General features: G+C 51.8%; 1 protein-coding gene and 1 pseudogene across 1 annotated transcript in view; both read left to right on the forward strand.

The window, feature by feature from the left end:
- The first annotated feature begins 12,075 nt into the window (after positions 1-12,075).
- LOC141072991 (uncharacterized) overlaps positions 12,076-19,222 on the forward strand; it is a 481,253-nt gene continuing 474,106 nt past the window's right edge. The window contains exon 1 of the mRNA XM_073560260.1: positions 12,076-12,137. Coding sequence (XP_073416361.1) covers positions 12,111-12,137 — 27 coding nt within the window. The 5' untranslated portion in view covers positions 12,076-12,110. The remainder of the gene's footprint in view (positions 12,138-19,222) is intronic.
- The window catches only part of LOC141073008 (uncharacterized), a 47,537-nt pseudogene continuing 40,410 nt past the window's right edge, over positions 12,096-19,222 (forward strand).

The raw sequence follows: 19,222 nt of genomic DNA on the forward strand, positions 1-19,222 counted from the left end.
GTTCTGCAACCCTTTCATCCTTACTCCTATTTCAAACAGAGCTTCTTTTCCTTTACTTAGCTGTTGATCATCTAGAAGAATCCGATGCATTGGGTCTACATAAACAGCTGCCAAAAGAATGTTATTTTGTAATAGTAGCTCCTCTCTCCGTTTCATTGATGTAGCAATGCCACTTGCAATTAACCCTCCTCTTTGGGACAGGCGAAACATCAGGTTCTTCCACTCCTTTAAGAAAATACCTGGAGTTAAGTCCTCTGCTTGTAATTTTTTAGTCACTGTAAATGGGTGCTCTAGCAATTTTTCCAGCTCAGTCACCTGATTCCACTGACTTTCATTTAGCGTCAGTTGAGGGTTAGCCATGTCTACAAGAAAGGTTTTCAGTTCAACCAAGCGCTGAATCATTAAGTAAGTACTGCCCCATCGTGTGGCTTGATCAATAATTGCCCCTTTTCCAGCACGTCTCTTCAAAATTGAGTCAACTTTAGGGGTTCTGGCAACAGTAGCCAATTTTCTCACCTTGCCAATCAGTGCAGCAGCATGTCCTTCTTGCAGACTGTCTCTTATAGCCAGCTGTAGCGTATGCACAACACAGCGCATGTGATGAATGAAAGAACATATTGACACAGTTTCAACAAGATCATCTAAACTATCATGTTGCTGTTCATCTGAAGCAACTTCAGTTTGCTCCTCAGTTACAATACTGTGTTCCTCTATTTCAAACATTTCTGTGTCTGTGGACCCAGAATGTTCTTCTAGCTGCTGGTCACCATCATTACTCTCATTTATTAGCTTAATAGTACTTATCATATTTGAAGCATTGTCAGTTACGACAGAAAGAACTTGCTCTTTTTTAAGTTCATAGTCTTGCAGAACCTTTTCCACCAAGACCTGGAGAAACTCACTGGTGTGATGAGCTTTGGTGTCTTTTACTGCCAATGTCTTGGTAACTATTTCATTTTTGTCACAAACAAATCGGACATTGATGGCAAAATAGTTCACTCTGTGACGTGTGCAGGCATCCATTTTAAGAAACAGAAAGCGTCCCTTGAGAGATTTTTTAAGTTCTCCCTTTTGTTTAAAAGCTTCTTCGATTACTAATTTTCTAATACTCTCTCTCCAGAGAAACACCAAGCTTGCGGGCCATTTCCCCATTCAGACACATAAAAGCTGGTCGTGAAAATAATGAAATAGGCACACTATCCTTTACAACAAGCTCTATGATCTGTTTTTTAAATGTATCTACTGTCATTGTCACAGTAACTTTGTCACTGACAAAATATCTTGCAACTGATGGCTGCAAAGTTCTCTGCTCCTTTGTTTGGCTGGAAGAGCTGGGCACTGGTTCATTGGTTTGGATGCAGCCTTTCTCATCCACTGCTTTCAGTACTTCTGGATGAAAGCGCTGTAAATGTCTCTTTAGATTAGAAGCTCTGGTAGGAGCATTTTTATCTTTGCCTGAATATGCACTCATCTTGGCTTCACAGCATTTGTTTTCATCTGGATCATTTGTCATACACTGACAGACATAATGTTTTCTATCTTGAGTGATGGTGAAATGTTCAAATACAGCTGATTTAATGTGATGCTTCTTTGACATTCTCAGGTTTTTAATTCTGCATTCACAATCCAAATGACAATTGTTTTTCCTAAAAACAATTGTACAAAATTATTGCCAGGTCGTACAACTGATATAGTGGTCAGTAATACTGTTATTATTCCTCATGTACTCACAGTTAACTGATGCAAAGTTTGTTGAAAGGATAATACTTCTTACAGTCTTCCTCTTCTGAGTAGCAGGCACCTGTGAGATGCTTGGAAGACGCACACCTAGTATGATCTAGTCTAGAGGAGGAGCTTTACTACTAAGAATTTGCAACACATTTTCACTTTCAGTTTCATACATTGTAAGTAGGGGGGTTGGGGCAGCATGAGGTTAACCAAGTATAAGATTAGATAAGGGCAGTGGAGAACAGTGACACACAAGAAGTAAGAAATGTCTCTATCTCCAGCAGAACTGCTTATCACTGTTGTTCATAGTTTGATAGAACATATATATTTGAGTAACATTTATAAAATTCATATGAAAGTTCAATTATGAAATATGAATACATTTTTTTTAAAAGCTGGAGTCGGTACATTTCTACCGACTCCGACTCCTACCAAAACTAACTCCGACTCCACCCAAAACTAACTCCGACTCCACAGCCCTGATAGGTGGGTGAACACATGGGGGGTGAGATTCTCAACACTGCAAAGCCTGCCCCCATTGTGACATTACCGCCCTCCTGATGCAATAGGTCCCTGAACTGCAAGTGAACTCACTAAGCTCAACGCTGCACCATGAGACTTTTTCTCACAGTATTAACGGTGATCTCACCAAGGTCCTGGTTATAGAGAGACACATTAATAAATCTCACTACAGACATTCCCAGAGTCCTCACCTCTCCAGTTCTGTCCTTCTGTTATTCCCACAGATAAGAATGATGGAATGTGACGTCATCAGAATCTCTCACCTCTCCAGTCTCGTACACAAGTGGCTCTGCTACATCCTCCCTGTAAACCCCTCCTGACCCCACACATAAACTTCCCCTCATCCAGCACCATGACAACCAGCACAGCAGAGTCCTGCATCCACTGAGGCCCCTGATCATGTGACCCCTGACTCCTCCCCTCCTGTGACCTCATCACAGGTCCTGTGCGCACAGAGCAGCCATATATGTGGAGTGCGGCTCTGCGGGTGGAGGTCGGTGCTGGAGGCTCCATTATTCTCTGTGGAGTGCGGCTCTGCGGGTGGAGGTAGGTGCTGGAGGCTCCATTATTCTCTATGTGGAGTGCGGCTCTGCGGGTGGAGGTCGGTGCCGGAGGCTCCATTATTCTCTATGTGGAGTGCGGCTCTGCGGGTGGAGGTCGGTGCCGGAGGCTCCATTATCCTCTATGTGGAGTGCGGCTCTGCGGGTGGAGGACGGTGCTGAAGGCTCCATTATTCTCTATGTGGAGTGCGGCTCTGCGGGTGGAGGTCGGTGCTGGAGGCTCCATTATTCTCTATGTGGAGTGCGGCTCTGCGGGTGGAGGTCGGTGCTGAAGGCTCCATTATTCTCTATGTGGAGTGCGGCTCTGCGGGTGGAGGTCGGTGCTGGAGGCTCCATTATTCTCTATGTGGAGTGTGGCTCTGCAGGTGGAGGTCGGTGCTGGAGGCTCCATTATTCTCTATGTGGAGTGCGGCTCTGCGGGTGGAGGTCGGTGCCGAAGGCTCCATTATTCTCTATGTGGAGTGCGGCTCTGCGGGAGGAGGTCGGTGCCGGAGGCTCCATTATTCTCTGTGGAGTGCGGCTCTGCGGGTGGAGGTCGGTGCTGGAGGCTCCATTATTCTCTATGTGGAGTGCGGCTCTGCGGGTGGAGGTCGGTGCTGGAGGCCCCATTATTCTCTGTGGAGTGCGGCTCTGCGGGTGGAGGTCGGTGCTGGAGGCTCCATTATTCTCTGTGGAGTGCGGCTCTGCGGAGTGGAGGTCAGTGCCGGAGGCTCCATTATTCTCTATGTGGAGTGCAGCTCTGCGGGTGGAGGACGGTGCTGAAGGCCCCATTATTCTCTGTGGAGTGCGGCTCTGCGGGTGGAGGTCGGTGCTGGAGGCTCCATTATTCTCTATGTGGAGTGCGGCTCTGCGGGTGGAGGTCGGTGCTGGAGGCTCTATTATTCTCTATGTGGAGTGCGGCTCTGCGGGTGGAGGTCGGTGCCGGAGGCTCCATTATTCTCTCTGTGGAGTGCGGGTGGAGGTCGGTGCTGGAGGCTCCATTATTCTCTATGTGGAGTGCGGCTCTGCGGGTGGAGGTCGGTGCCGGAGGCTCCATTATTCTCTATGTGGAGTGCGGCTCTGCGGGTGGAGGTCGGTGCCGGAGGCTCTATTATTCTCTATGTGGAGTGCGGCTCTGCGGGTGGAGGTCGGTGCTGGAGGCTCTATTATTCTCTATGTGGAGTGCGGCTCTGCAGGTGGAGGTCGGTGCTGGAGGCTCCATTATTCTCTATGTGGAGTGCGGCTCTGCGGGTGGAGGTCGGTGCTGGAGGCTCCATTATTCTCTATGTGGAGTGCGGCTCTGCGGGTGGAGGTCGGTGCTGGAGGCTCTATTATTCTCTATGTGGAGTGCGGCTCTGCGGGTGGAGGTCGGTGCTGGAGGCTCTATTATTCTCTATGTGGAGTGCGGCTCTGCGGGTGGAGGTCGGTGCTGGAGGCTCCATTATTCTCTATGTGGAGTGCGGCTCTGCGGGTGGAGGTCGGTGCTGGAGGCTCCATTATTCTCTATGTGGAGTGCGGCTCTGCGGGTGGAGGTCGGTGCTGGAGGCTCCATTATTCTCTATGTGGAGTGCGGCTCTGCGGGTGGAGGTCGGTGCTGGAGGCTCTATTATTCTCTATGTGGAGTGCGGCTCTGCGGGTGGAGGTCGGTGCTGGAGGCTCTATTATTCTCTATGTGGAGTGCGGCTCTGCGGGTGGAGGTCGGTGCTGGAGGCTCCATTATTCTCTGTGGAGTGCGGCTCTGCGGGTGGAGGTCGGTGCTGGAGGCTCTATTATTCTCTATGTGGAGTGCGGCTCTGCGGGTGGAGGTCGGTGCTGGAGGCTCTATTATTCTCTATGTGGAGTGCGGCTCTGCGGGTGGAGGTCGGTGCTGGAGGCTCCATTATTCTCTCTGTGGAGTGCGGCTCTGCGGGTGGAGGTCGGTGCCGGAGGCTCCATTATCCTCTATGTGGAGTGCGGCTCTGCGGGTGGAGGTCGGTGCTGGAGGCTCCATTATTCTCTATGTGGAGTGCGGCTCTGCGGGTGGAGGTCGGTGCTGGAGGCTCCATTATTCTCTATGTGGAGTGCGGCTCTGCGGGTGGAGGTCGGTGCTGGAGGCTCTATTATTCTCTATGTGGAGTGCGGCTCTGCGGGTGGAGGTCGGTGCCGGAGGCTCCATTATTCTCTCTGTGGAGTGCGGGTGGAGGTCGGTGCTGGAGGCTCCATTATTCTCTATGTGGAGTGCGGCTCTGCGGGTGGAGGTCGGTGCCGGAGGCTCCATTATTCTCTGTGGAGTGCGGGTGGAGGTCGGTGCCAGAGGCTCCATTATTCTCTGTGGAGGTCGGTGCTGGAGGCTCCATTATTCTCTATGTGGAGTGCGGGTGGAGGTCGGTGCTGGAGGCTCCATTATTCTCTATGTGGAGTGCGGCCCATTATCCTCTATGTGGAGTGTGGCTCTGCGGGTGGAGGTCGGTGCTGGAGGCTCCATTATTCTCTATGTGGAGTGCGGCTCTGCGGGTGGAGGTCGGTGCTGGAGGCTCTATTATTCTCTATGTGGAGTGCGGCTCTGCGGGTGGAGGTCGGTGCTGGAGGCTCCATTATTCTCTGTGGAGTGCGGGTGGAGGTAGGTTCTGGAGGCTCCATTATTCTCTATGTGGAGGTCGGTTCTGGAGGCTCCATTATTCTCTATGTCGAGTGCGGCTCTGCGGGTGGAGGTCGGTGCTGGAGGCTCCATTATTCTCTATGTGGAGTGCGGCTCTGCGGGTGGAGGTCGGTGCTGGAGGCTCCATTATTCTCTATGTGGAGTGCGGCTCTGCGGGTGGAGGTCGGTGCCGGAGGCTCCATTATTCTCTATGTGGAGTGCGGCTCTGCGGGTGGAGGTCGGTGCTGGAGGCTCCATTATTCTCTATGTGGAGTGCGGCTCTGCGGGTGGAGTGCGGCTCTGCGGGGGAGGGGGAGGTCGGTGCCGAAGGCTCCATTATTCTCTGTGGAGTGCGGCTCTGTGGGTGGAGGTCGGTGCCGGAGGCTCCATTATTCTCTATGTAGAGTGCGGCTCTGTGGATGGAGGTCGGTGCCAGAGGCTCCATTATTCTTTTTGTGGAGTGCGGCTCTGCGGGTGGAGGTAGGTGCTGGAGGCTCCATTATCCTCTATGTGGAGTGCGGCTCTGCGGGTGGAGGTCGGTGCCGGAGGCTCCATTATTCTCTGTGGAGTGCGGCTCTGCGGGTGGAGGTTGGTGCTGGAGGCTCCATTATCCTCTATGTGGAGTGCGGCTCTGCGGGTGGAGGTCGGTGCTGGAGGCTCCATTATTCTCTATGTGGAGTGCGGCTCTGCGGGTGGAGGTCGGTGCTGGAGGCTCCATTATTCTCTGTGGAGTGCGGCTCTGCGGGTGGAGGTCGGTGCCGGAGGCTCCATTATTCTCTATGTGGAGTGCGGCTCTGCTGGTGGAGGTCGGTGCTGGAGGCTCCATTATTCTCTATGTGGAGTGCGGCTCTGCTGGTGGAGGTCGGTGCCGGAGACTCCATTATTCTCTATGTGGAGTGTGGCTCTGCGGGTGGAGTGCGGCTCTGAGGGGGGAGGTCGGTGCCGGAGGCTCCATTATTCTCTATGTGGATTGCGGCTCTGCGGGTGGAGGTCGGTGCCGGAGGCTCCATTATTCTCTATGTGGAGTGCGGCTCTGCGAGTGGAGGTCGGTGCTGGAGGCTCCATTATTCTCTATGTGGAGTGCGGCTCTGCGGGGGGAGGTCGGTACTCGAGGCTCCATTATTCTCTATGTTGAGTGTGGCTCTGCGGGTGGAGGTCGGTGCTGGAGGCTCCATTATTCTCTATGTGGAGTGTGGCTCTGTGGGTTGAGGTCGGTGCTGGAGGCTCCATTATTCTCTGTGGAGTGCGGCTCTGCGGGTGGAGGTCGGTGCTGGAGGCTCCATTATTCTCTATGTGGAGTGCGGCTCTGCGGGTGGAGGTCGGTGCTGGAGGCCCCATTATTCTCTGTGGAGTGCGGCTCTGCGGGTGGAGGTCGGTGCTGGAGGCTCCATTATTCTCTGTGGAGTGCGGCTCTGCGGAGTGGAGGTCAGTGCCGGAGGCTCCATTATTCTCTATGTGGAGTGCAGCTCTGCGGGTGGAGGACGGTGCTGAAGGCCCCATTATTCTCTGTGGAGTGCGGCTCTGCGGGTGGAGGTCGGTGCTGGAGGCTCCATTATTCTCTATGTGGAGTGCGGCTCTGCGGGTGGAGGTCGGTGCTGGAGGCTCTATTATTCTCTATGTGGAGTGCGGCTCTGCGGGTGGAGGTCGGTGCCGGAGGCTCCATTATTCTCTCTGTGGAGTGCGGGTGGAGGTCGGTGCTGGAGGCTCCATTATTCTCTATGTGGAGTGCGGCTCTGCGGGTGGAGGTCGGTGCCGGAGGCTCCATTATTCTCTATGTGGAGTGCGGCTCTGCGGGTGGAGGTCGGTGCCGGAGGCTCTATTATTCTCTATGTGGAGTGCGGCTCTGCGGGTGGAGGTCGGTGCTGGAGGCTCTATTATTCTCTATGTGGAGTGCGGCTCTGCAGGTGGAGGTCGGTGCTGGAGGCTCCATTATTCTCTATGTGGAGTGCGGCTCTGCGGGTGGAGGTCGGTGCTGGAGGCTCCATTATTCTCTATGTGGAGTGCGGCTCTGCGGGTGGAGGTCGGTGCTGGAGGCTCTATTATTCTCTATGTGGAGTGCGGCTCTGCGGGTGGAGGTCGGTGCTGGAGGCTCTATTATTCTCTATGTGGAGTGCGGCTCTGCGGGTGGAGGTCGGTGCTGGAGGCTCCATTATTCTCTATGTGGAGTGCGGCTCTGCGGGTGGAGGTCGGTGCTGGAGGCTCCATTATTCTCTATGTGGAGTGCGGCTCTGCGGGTGGAGGTCGGTGCTGGAGGCTCCATTATTCTCTATGTGGAGTGCGGCTCTGCGGGTGGAGGTCGGTGCTGGAGGCTCTATTATTCTCTATGTGGAGTGCGGCTCTGCGGGTGGAGGTCGGTGCTGGAGGCTCTATTATTCTCTATGTGGAGTGCGGCTCTGCGGGTGGAGGTCGGTGCTGGAGGCTCCATTATTCTCTGTGGAGTGCGGCTCTGCGGGTGGAGGTCGGTGCTGGAGGCTCTATTATTCTCTATGTGGAGTGCGGCTCTGCGGGTGGAGGTCGGTGCTGGAGGCTCTATTATTCTCTATGTGGAGTGCGGCTCTGCGGGTGGAGGTCGGTGCTGGAGGCTCCATTATTCTCTCTGTGGAGTGCGGCTCTGCGGGTGGAGGTCGGTGCCGGAGGCTCCATTATCCTCTATGTGGAGTGCGGCTCTGCGGGTGGAGGTCGGTGCTGGAGGCTCCATTATTCTCTATGTGGAGTGCGGCTCTGCGGGTGGAGGTCGGTGCTGGAGGCTTCCTTATTCTCTATGTGGAGTGCGGCTCTGCGGGTGGAGGTCGGTGCTGGAGGCTCTATTATTCTCTATGTGGAGTGCGGCTCTGCGGGTGGAGGTCGGTGCCGGAGGCTCCATTATTCTCTCTGTGGAGTGCGGGTGGAGGTCGGTGCTGGAGGCTCCATTATTCTCTATGTGGAGTGCGGCTCTGCGGGTGGAGGTCGGTGCCGGAGGCTCCATTATTCTCTGTGGAGTGCGGGTGGAGGTCGGTGCCAGAGGCTCCATTATTCTCTGTGGAGGTCGGTGCTGGAGGCTCCATTATTCTCTATGTGGAGTGCGGGTGGAGGTCGGTGCTGGAGGCTCCATTATTCTCTATGTGGAGTGCGGCCCATTATCCTCTATGTGGAGTGTGGCTCTGCGGGTGGAGGTCGGTGCTGGAGGCTCCATTATTCTCTATGTGGAGTGCGGCTCTGCGGGTGGAGGTCGGTGCTGGAGGCTCTATTATTCTCTATGTGGAGTGCGGCTCTGCGGGTGGAGGTCGGTGCTGGAGGCTCCATTATTCTCTGTGGAGTGCGGGTGGAGGTAGGTTCTGGAGGCTCCATTATTCTCTATGTGGAGGTCGGTTCTGGAGGCTCCATTATTCTCTATGTCGAGTGCGGCTCTGCGGGTGGAGGTCGGTGCTGGAGGCTCCATTATTCTCTATGTGGAGTGCGGCTCTGCGGGTGGAGGTCGGTGCTGGAGGCTCCATTATTCTCTATGTGGAGTGCGGCTCTGCGGGTGGAGGTCGGTGCCGGAGGCTCCATTATTCTCTATGTGGAGTGCGGCTCTGCGGGTGGAGGTCGGTGCTGGAGGCTCCATTATTCTCTATGTGGAGTGCGGCTCTGCGGGTGGAGTGCGGCTCTGCGGGGGAGGGGGAGGTCGGTGCCGAAGGCTCCATTATTCTCTGTGGAGTGCGGCTCTGTGGGTGGAGGTCGGTGCCGGAGGCTCCATTATTCTCTATGTAGAGTGCGGCTCTGTGGATGGAGGTCGGTGCCGGAGGCTCCATTATTCTTTTTGTGGAGTGCGGCTCTGCGGGTGGAGGTAGGTGCTGGAGGCTCCATTATCCTCTATGTGGAGTGCGGCTCTGCGGGTGGAGGTCGGTGCCGGAGGCTCCATTATTCTCTGTGGAGTGCGGCTCTGCGGGTGGAGGTTGGTGCTGGAGGCTCCATTATCCTCTATGTGGAGTGCGGCTCTGCGGGTGGAGGTCGGTGCTGGAGGCTCCATTATTCTCTATGTGGAGTGCGGCTCTGCGGGTGGAGGTCGGTGCTGGAGGCTCCATTATTCTCTGTGGAGTGCGGCTCTGCGGGTGGAGGTCGGTGCCGGAGGCTCCATTATTCTCTATGTGGAGTGCGGCTCTGCTGGTGGAGGTCGGTGCTGGAGGCTCCATTATTCTCTATGTGGAGTGCGGCTCTGCTGGTGGAGGTCGGTGCCGGAGACTCCATTATTCTCTATGTGGAGTGTGGCTCTGCGGGTGGAGTGCGGCTCTGAGGGGGGAGGTCGGTGCCGGAGGCTCCATTATTCTCTATGTGGATTGCGGCTCTGCGGGTGGAGGTCGGTGCCGGAGGCTCCATTATTCTCTATGTGGAGTGCGGCTCTGCGAGTGGAGGTCGGTGCTGGAGGCTCCATTATTCTCTATGTTGAGTGCGGCTCTGCGGGGGGAGGTCGGTACTCGAGGCTCCATTATTCTCTATGTGGAGTGTGGCTCTGCGGGTGGAGGTCGGTGCTGGAGGCTCCATTATTCTCTATGTGGAGTGTGGCTCTGTGGGTTGAGGTCGGTGCTGGAGGCTCCATTATTCTCTATGTGGAGTGCGGCTCTGCGGGTGGAGGTCGGTGCTGGAGGCTCCATTATTCTCTATGTGGAGTGCGGCTCTGCGGGTGGAGGTCGGTGCTGGAGGCTCTATTATTCTCTATGTGGAGTGCGGCTCTGCGGGTGGAGGTCGGTGCCGGAGGCTCCATTATTCTCTCTGTGGAGTGCGGCTCTGCGGGTGGAGGTCGGTGCCGGAGGCTCCATTATCCTCTATGTGAAGTGCGGCTCTGTGGGTGGAGGTCGGTGCTGGAGGCCCCATTATTCTCTATGTGGAGTGCGGCTCTGCAGGTGGAGGTCGTTGCTGGAGGCTCCATTGTTCTCTATGTGGAGTGCGGCTCTGCGGGTGGAGGTCGGTGCTGGAGGCTCCATTATTCTCTATGTGGAGTGCGGCTCTGCGGGTGGAGGTCGGTGCTGGAGGCTCTATTATTCTCTATGTGGAGTGCGGCTCTGCGGGTGGAGGTCGGTGCCGGAGGCTCCATTATTCTCTATGTGGAGTGCGGCTCTGCGGGTGGAGGTCGGTGCCGGAGGCTCCATTATTCTCTGTGGAGTGCGGGTGGAGGTCGGTGCCGGAGGCTCCATTATTCTCTGTGGAGTGCGGGTGGAGGTCGGTGCCGGAGGCTCCATTATTCTCTGTGGAGGTCGGTGCTGGAGGCTCCATTATTCTCTATGTGGAGTGCGGGTGGAGGTCGGTGCTGGAGGCTCCATTATTCTCTATGTGGAGTGCGGCTCTGCGGGTGGAGGTCGGTGCCGGAGGCTCCATTATTCTCTATGTGGAGTGCGGCTCTGCGGGTGGAGGTCGGTGCTGGAGGCTCTATTATTCTCTATGTGGAGTGCGGCTCTGCGGGTGGAGGTCGGTGCCGGATGTTCCATTATTCTCTGTGGAGTGCTGGTGGAGGTAGGTGCTGGAGGCTCCATTATTCTCTATGTGGAGTGCGGCTCTGCGGGTGGAGGTCGGTGCTGGAGGCTCCATTATTCTCTATGTGGAGTGCGGCTCTGCGGGTGGAGGTCGGTGCCGGAGGCTCCATTATTCTCTATGTGGAGTGCGGCTCTGCGGGTGGAGGTCGGTGCTGGAGGCTCCATTATTCTCTATGTGGAGGTCGGTGCTGGAGGCTCCATTATTCTCTATGTGGAGTGCGGCTCTGCGGGTGGAGGTCGGTGCTGGAGGCTCCATTATTCTCTATGTGGAGTGCGGCTCTGCTGGTGGAGGTCGGTGCCGGAGACTCCATTATTCTCTATGTGGAGTGCGGCTCTGCGTGTGGAGTGCGGCTCTGCGGGTGGAGGTCGGTGCCGGAGGCTCCATTATTCTCTATGTAGAGTGCGGCTCTGCGGGTGGAGGTCGGTGCCGGAGGCTCCATTATTCTCTATGTGGAGTGCGGCTCTGCGGGTGGAGGTCGGTGCCGGAGGCTCCATTATTCTCTATGTAGAGTGCGGCTCTGCGGGTGGAGGTCGGTGCCGGAGGCTCCATTATTCTCTATGTGGAGTGCGGCTCTGCGGGTGGAGTGCGGCTCTGCGGGTGGAGGTCGGTGCTGGAGGCTCCATTATTCTCTATGTGGAGTGCGGCTCTGCGGGTGGAGTGCGGCTCTGCGGGGGGGGGGAGGTCGGTGCCGAAGGCTCCATTATTCTCTGTGGAGTGCGGCTCTGTGGATGGAGGTCGGTGCCGGAGGCTCCATTATTCTTTTTGTGGAGTGCGGCTCTGCGGGTGGAGGTAGGTGCTGGAGGCTCCATTATCCTCTATGTGGAGTGCGGCTCTGCGGGTGGAGGTCGGTGCCGGAGGCTCCATTATTCTCTGTGGAGTGCAGCTCTGCGGGTGGAGGTTGGTGCTGGAGGCTCCATTATCCTCTATGTGGAGTGCGGCTCTGCGGGTGGAGGTCGGTGCTGGAGGCTCCATTATTCTCTATGTGGAGTGCGGCTCTGCGGGTGGAGGTCGGTGCTGGAGGCTCCATTATTCTCTGTGGAGTGCGGCTCTGCGGGTGGAGGTCGGTGCCGGAGGCTCCATTATTCTCTATGTGGAGTGTGGCTCTGCGGGTGGAGTGCGGCTCTGAGGGGGGAGGTCGGTGCCGGAGGCTCCATTATTCTCTATGTGGATTGCGGCTCTGCGGGTGGAGGTCGGTGCCGGAGGCTCCATTATTCTCTATGTGGAGTGCGGCTCTGCGGGTGGAGGTCGGTGCTGGAGGCTCCATTATTCTCTGTGGAGTGCGGCTCTGCGGGTGGAGGTCGGTGCCGGAGGCTCCATTATTCTCTATGTGGAGTGTGGCTCTGCGGGTGGAGTGCGGCTCTGAGGGGGGAGGTCGGTGCCGGAGGCTCCATTATTCTCTATGTGGATTGCGGCTCTGCGGGTGGAGGTCGGTGCCGGAGGCTCCATTATTCTCTATGTGGAGTGCGGCTCTGCGGGTGGAGGACGGTGCTGAAGGCACCATTATTCTCTATGTGGAGTGCGGCTCTGCGAGTGGAGGTCGGTGCTGGAGGCTCCATTATTCTCTATGTGGAGTGCGGCTCTGCGGGGGGAGGTCGGTACTCGAGGCTCCATTATTCTCTATGTGGAGTGCGGCTCTGTGGGTGGAGGTCGGTGCCGGAGGCTCCATTATTCTTTATGTGGAGTGCTGCTCTGCGGGTGGAGGCTCCACACCAGCACTGTAGCAGGTAAAGACCCCAATACCCACAGGTGTCACTTCTAATTGGGGGGAAACTATCCCCTCTAATAATCCTCGGACAGTTCTGACAAACACGGGAAAGTGCCCCTTTATGGAGGGGACAGAAAGTCTGTTTAATCACTTTAGCTTCATAGTATTAGCTCTAATACAATGGTGAAAGAGCGATTTACCCCGAAGAGTCACAGATTGGGGGGTTGGTAGAAAATGTTATATTTAGGGTTTTTTGTGTTGCTGCCTTATAAGAATCACAATGGTTTTGTTCCTTTTCCTCTGATAGAAAGAACCGACCCAACTATGAAAGACGGGAACCAAGGAAGCATGTATTACACTCACAGTACAGTACTCCTTTCTTGTCCCCCACACACAATGTTCCCTCAGTACCTCCTTTCCCCCACACATTCTGATAGTACAAGATGCCCCACACAATATGCTTCCACCCAAGCCACTAGGTAATAAATCGTCACTTATCCCCATTCTTGATACCGTACAGTGCCACTTTCTTGGTTCCCACACACAGTGTAATTTTTCCACAGTACCTCTGCCCCAATTTTTGGATTGTGTTTTTCATTTAATATATGGAAGCCTACAAGAAAATGGTATAAAAAAGAACCAAAACAATATAATAGAGAAAATAAAACACTGTACACGGAGACAGTTATCAAATATCTCCTGTCTCGTTGTTCTTACAAAAAAGCTTTTATAAAAGCCTCAAACCTCTGTGTGTAAATCAGACATAAGATCTAACGTGATAGAAGATTACAGTGCGGGGAAGATGGGAAACCTTCATATAGACGGCCGGTGAGGATGGAGTCAGTGACGGACTCTGGACAAATATGTTTCTAGAGCCGCAGTAGAAGATCAAGATGTCGTCCTCATCATGAAGTAGTTATTTCTCTAGTAACCCCCCCACGACAGCACACCTGGAGGATGTTACCCCTTTCCTAATAGGGACAGGATATGACAAAGAGGTTAAGCAACCCCTCCCACACTCTCTCCCCCCTCAGTGTTCTTTCCTGTCCCTACTAGGGATGAAGCGGTCATCCTAGGTATATTGCGGCGGCAGCGATCACCAGGGAAATCTGAAAGCTGGGAAGCAGACTTGCCTCTCTTCCCCGAGCGCTGCTCCCGTCTCCATTAGCACTTGGGACCCCCTCCTCCAGTCCGCACCTTCGGGCAAAGTCTGGGGGGGAATTCTTTGGCTGGCAGCCTCTTGAAGCTCTCCAGCTTCTCTCTCCCTCCTGAGTTGTGGAGCAGAGTTAAGACTTCTGGGTCTGAAGCCGGCGGCCGGATATGACGTCAGACCCCGGACGGCTTCAAGATACAGGAAGGACTTTTTGTGTTCCACGCTGGAACGCATGATCATATTGCATGATCATATTACAGCGTGGATGGTGTTGGTGGGCCTCCCAACCCCACACCTCGACATCGGAGGGAGGAGGTCCTCTAATCGGAGGACAGGTGCGTCAGTCCAGTCGCCTATATAAGAGCCCCGGACAGGAAGATATCCAAGGTAGGACCACTGTGTGGTAAAAACAACATGGAGATGTCGACTTCCACTCGCTCTGCACCTGCAGATCCCAGCACCATCCCTGTCCCAGTAAGTACCCTATCACTGGGTGTCCATTCCTTGGTGCAGGTTAGAATCTTATGATGCCTTCTCCCCTTTATTTTTAGGGGGACAAGGAACCTGCATGAGGAAGCAAGTCCAAGACTTCACGGAGATGTGCAGTCTGTACAAAAAAATTTACCTCTTTGTATAAGAAAACATTATACAAAGCGTGGATGGAGAAAGTCATCAGGGAAGAGCAGTCATCCATGATGGAAGAGATTAAGGGCCTAATTCAACAGTAGATTAAAACCTCCCTGGTGCCCTTTCCCAACCCACACCCTCTCCTAAGGTCCCTCCAGAAATTAAAAGGAGAAAGCTTAATTTAGAGGAAGAAGGGAATGATGACTCTCAGGATGAAGCGTCGATCCCAGGTGAGCCTCTGGAAGAGGGCGAATTATTCCTAGACCCAGAGGCTTCCCAACAGGAGAGATATTACTTCTAGAGGAACTCCTCACGCAGTAAGGAGGACCATGGAGATCGAGGAGGAGAAGACGGCCCAGACGGTACATGAAGGCATATTTGCGGCACTTCATTCTAAGAAGAAGCAGGTGTTTCCCATTCATAAGAATGTCCAGTACCTGGTCCTAGAAGAGTGGGAATCCCCAGAGAAGAAGCTGACCACCCCAGCAGAGATGGACAGGTTCCCTGTAGACGACGAGACGGCTTCCTGCTGGTCGTAAATTCCAAGGGTAGACGTCCAGATTGCTAGGGTAGCTAAGAAGACTACACTACCATTTGAGGATTCCTCCAGTTGAAGGATCCTCTGCAACGCAAAATGGATGGGCTACTAAGAAAATCATGGGAAACTTCGGCATCTTTATTAAACACCAATGCAGTATCTACTTGTGTGGCTCGATCAATGTATGGTTGGCTGGAGCAACTGGAGGAACACCTGTCTACTGGTACCCCCATAGAAGACATCCTAGCTTCCTTACCTCTCCTCCAGAAAGCAACAGTTTTTCTAGTAGATGCCTCTGCAGAATCAGTAAGAGTAGCAGCAAGATCGTCAGGATTATCAAACTCGGTAAGACAAGTACTCTGGCTGAAATCTTGGAATGGGGATATGACCTCAAAAATGAAGTTGTGCTCTATCCCCTTCAAAGGGAAATACATGTTTGGTCCTGCCCTAGACGAGCTGCTAGAAAAGGCTTCAGACAAGAAGACCTTACCAGAACCAATAAATACTAGGAAAAGACCCTTCTGCTCCAAACAGGAATAGACATCTCAGTACAGAGGGAAGGGCAAGTCAGGGAGCTGGAGCTACCCAGAAGTGGGGGAATGACAAAAATCTTTTCTTCCCCACTTCCAGAGGCAAAAGAAACAATGACACCATCATGGTTAGTGTTGAGCATTCCGATACCGCAAGTATCGGGTATCGGCCGATACTTGCTGTATCGGAATTCCGATACCGACTTCCGATATTTTTTCAATATCGGAATTCGGCATCGGAATCGGAAGTTCAGTTGATTGACGGCCTGACGTCATCATGATGCGCGGTGTGTGCGCATCATGATGCGCCGTCATTTCGGGCCTGCCGGGGGTCTCTGCCGGCCTGCCGGGGGGCTGTGCCGGCCTGCCGGGGGGCTGTGTGGACTGCCCGGGGTCTGTACCGGCCTGCCGGGGGGCTGTGCCGGCCTGCCGGTGGTCTGTGCACCCTGTGGAGGTCTGTACCGGCCTGCCGGGGGGCTGTGCCGGCCTGCCGGGGGGCTGTGCTGATGTCCGGGGGTCTGTGCAAGCATCGTCCGATGGGACTACAAGTCCCATCGGGCGATGCCTGCTACCATGACAGTGATTGACACATTAGCCAATGATGGGACAGTAGTAGTCCCATCATCCGGCTAATGTGTTAAATGTTAAAAAAAAAAAAAATAAAAAATAAAAATACTACATACATGCTACATACATACTACATACATACTACATGCATGCTACATACATACTACATGCTACATACATGCTACATACATGCTACATACATGCTACATACATGCTACATACATGCTACATACATGCTACATACATGCTACATACATGCTACATACATGCTACATACATGCTACATACATGCTACATACATGCTACATACATGCTACATACATGCTACATACATGCTACATACATGCTACATACATGCTACATACATGCTACATACATGCTACATACATACTGCATGCTACATACATACTACATACATACTACATGCATGCTACATACATACTACATATATACTACATGCATGCTACATACATACTACATATATACTACATACATACTACATACATGCTACATACATACTGCATGCTACATACATACTACATACATACTACATACATACTACATGCATGCTACATACATACTACATGCATGCTACATACATACTACATGCATGCTACATGCATACTACATGCATGCTACATACATACCACATACATACTACATACATACTACATATATACTACATGCATGCTACATACATACTACATGCTACATACATACTACATACATACTACATACATACTACATGCATACTACATGCTACATACATACTACATGCATGCTACATGCCACATACATACCACATACATACCACATACATACTACATACATACTACATACATACTACATGCTACATACATACTACATATATACTACATGCATGCTACATACATACTACATGCATGCTACATACATACTACATGCATGCTACATACATACTACATGCATGCTACATGCATACTACATGCATGCTACATACATACCACATACATACTACATACATACTACATATATACTACATGCATGCTACATACATACTACATGCTACATACATACTACATACATACTACATACATACTACATGCATACTACATGCTACATACATACTACATGCATGCTACATGCCACATACATACCACATACATACCACATACATACTACATACATACTACATACATACTACATGCTACATACATACTACATATATACTACATGCATGCTACATACATACTACATGCTACATACATACCACATACATACTACATACATGCTACATATATACTACATGCATGCTACATACATACTACATATATACTACATGCATGCTACATACATACTACATGCTACATGCATGCTACATACATACTACATACATACTACATGCTACATACATACCACATATATACTACATACATACAATACATACATAGACATACAGTACATATAACATAGAGTAACATACTTACCAATACTTGTCACATTGTTCCCCGAAGCCATTGTCTTTTCCGGAATAAATATTAACATAACAAACCACAAAAATACTCACCCACGATCCGAAGCAGTCCACGAGTGTGTCCCACGACGATCTTGGGTAGAGAACGGCAGCATCAGATGCTGCTGCCGTTCTCTACGGGCTGCAGGAATCCAATGACGGAAGGTAGGTATCCTTCCGCACTGTATTCCTCCGCCACTTAAAAAAAAAAAGAAGTACCTAGTCTCACTTTATGCCATTGCTGTGTGGGAATTTCCCACACAGCAATGGCATAAAGTGAGACTAGGTACTTCTTTTTTTTTTAAGTGGCGGAGGAATACAGTGCGGAAGGATACCTACCTTCCGTCATTGGATTCCTGCAGCCCGTAGAGAACGGCAGCAACAGCTGATGCTGCAGTTCTCTACCCAAGATCGTCGTGGGACACACTCGTGGACTGCTTCGGATCGTGGGTGAGTATTTTTGTGGTTTGTTATGTTAATATTTATTCCGGAAAAGACAATGGCTTCGGGGAACAATGTGACAAGTATTGGTAAGTATGTTACTCTATGTTATATGTACGGTATGTCTATGTATGTATTGTATGAATGTATTGTATGTATGTAGTATATATGTGGTATGTATGTAGCATGTAGTATGTATGTAGTATGTATGTAGCATGCATGTAGCATGTAGTATGTATGTAGCATGTAGTATGTAGCATGCATGTAGTATATATGTAGTATGTATGTATGTAGCATGCATGTAGTATATATGTAGTATGTATGTAGCATGTAGTATGTATGTAGCATGCATGTAGTATGTATATGGTATGTATGTAGCATGTAGTATGTATGTAGCATGCATGTAGTATGTATATGGTATGTATGTAGCATGTAGTATGTATGTAGCATGCATGTAGTATATATGTGTTATGTATGTGGTATGTATGTAGCATGCATGTAGTATGTATGTAGTATGTATGTAGTATATATGTAGTATGTATGTAGCATGTAGTATGTATGTAGTATGTATGTAGCATGCATGTAGCATGCAGTATGTATGTAGCATGCATGCAGTATATATGTAGTATGTATGTAGCATGTAGTATGTAGCATGCATGTAGTATATATGTAGTATGTAGCATGTAGCATGCATGTAGTATATATGTGTTATGTAGCATGCATGTAGCATGCATGTAGTATGTATGTAGTATATATGTGGTATGTATGTAGCATGCAGTATGTATGTAGCATGCATGTAGTATATATGTAGTATGTATGTTGCATGTAGTATTTATGTAGTATGAATGTAGCATGTATGTAGTATGAATGTAGCATGTATGTAGTATGCATGTTGTATGTATGTAGCATGTAATTTTTTTTTTTTTTTTTTTTTTTACATTTAACACATTAGCCGGATGATGGGACTACTACTGTCCCATCATTGGCTAATGTGTCAATCACTGTCATGGTAGCAGGCATCGCCCGATGGGACTTGTAGTCCCATCGGACGATGCCTGCACAGCCCCCCGGCAGGCCGGCACAGCCCCCCGGCAGGCCGGCACAGCCCCCCGGCAGGGGGCTGTGGGCACAGCCCCCCGGCAGGCCGGCACAGCCCCCCGGAGCCTGCACAGACCACCGGCAGGCCGGCACAGACCACCGGAGCCTGCACAGACCCCCTGGCAGGCCGGCACAGCCCCCCGAAAGGCCCGTACAGACCCCAGAGAGGCTGTACAAG

This window comes from Dendrobates tinctorius, unplaced genomic scaffold (genome assembly GCF_039654945.1).
Source record: "Dendrobates tinctorius isolate UK_male_01 unplaced genomic scaffold, ASM3965494v1 ptg000294l, whole genome shotgun sequence".
Classification (NCBI taxonomy): domain Eukaryota; kingdom Metazoa; phylum Chordata; class Amphibia; order Anura; family Dendrobatidae; genus Dendrobates; species Dendrobates tinctorius.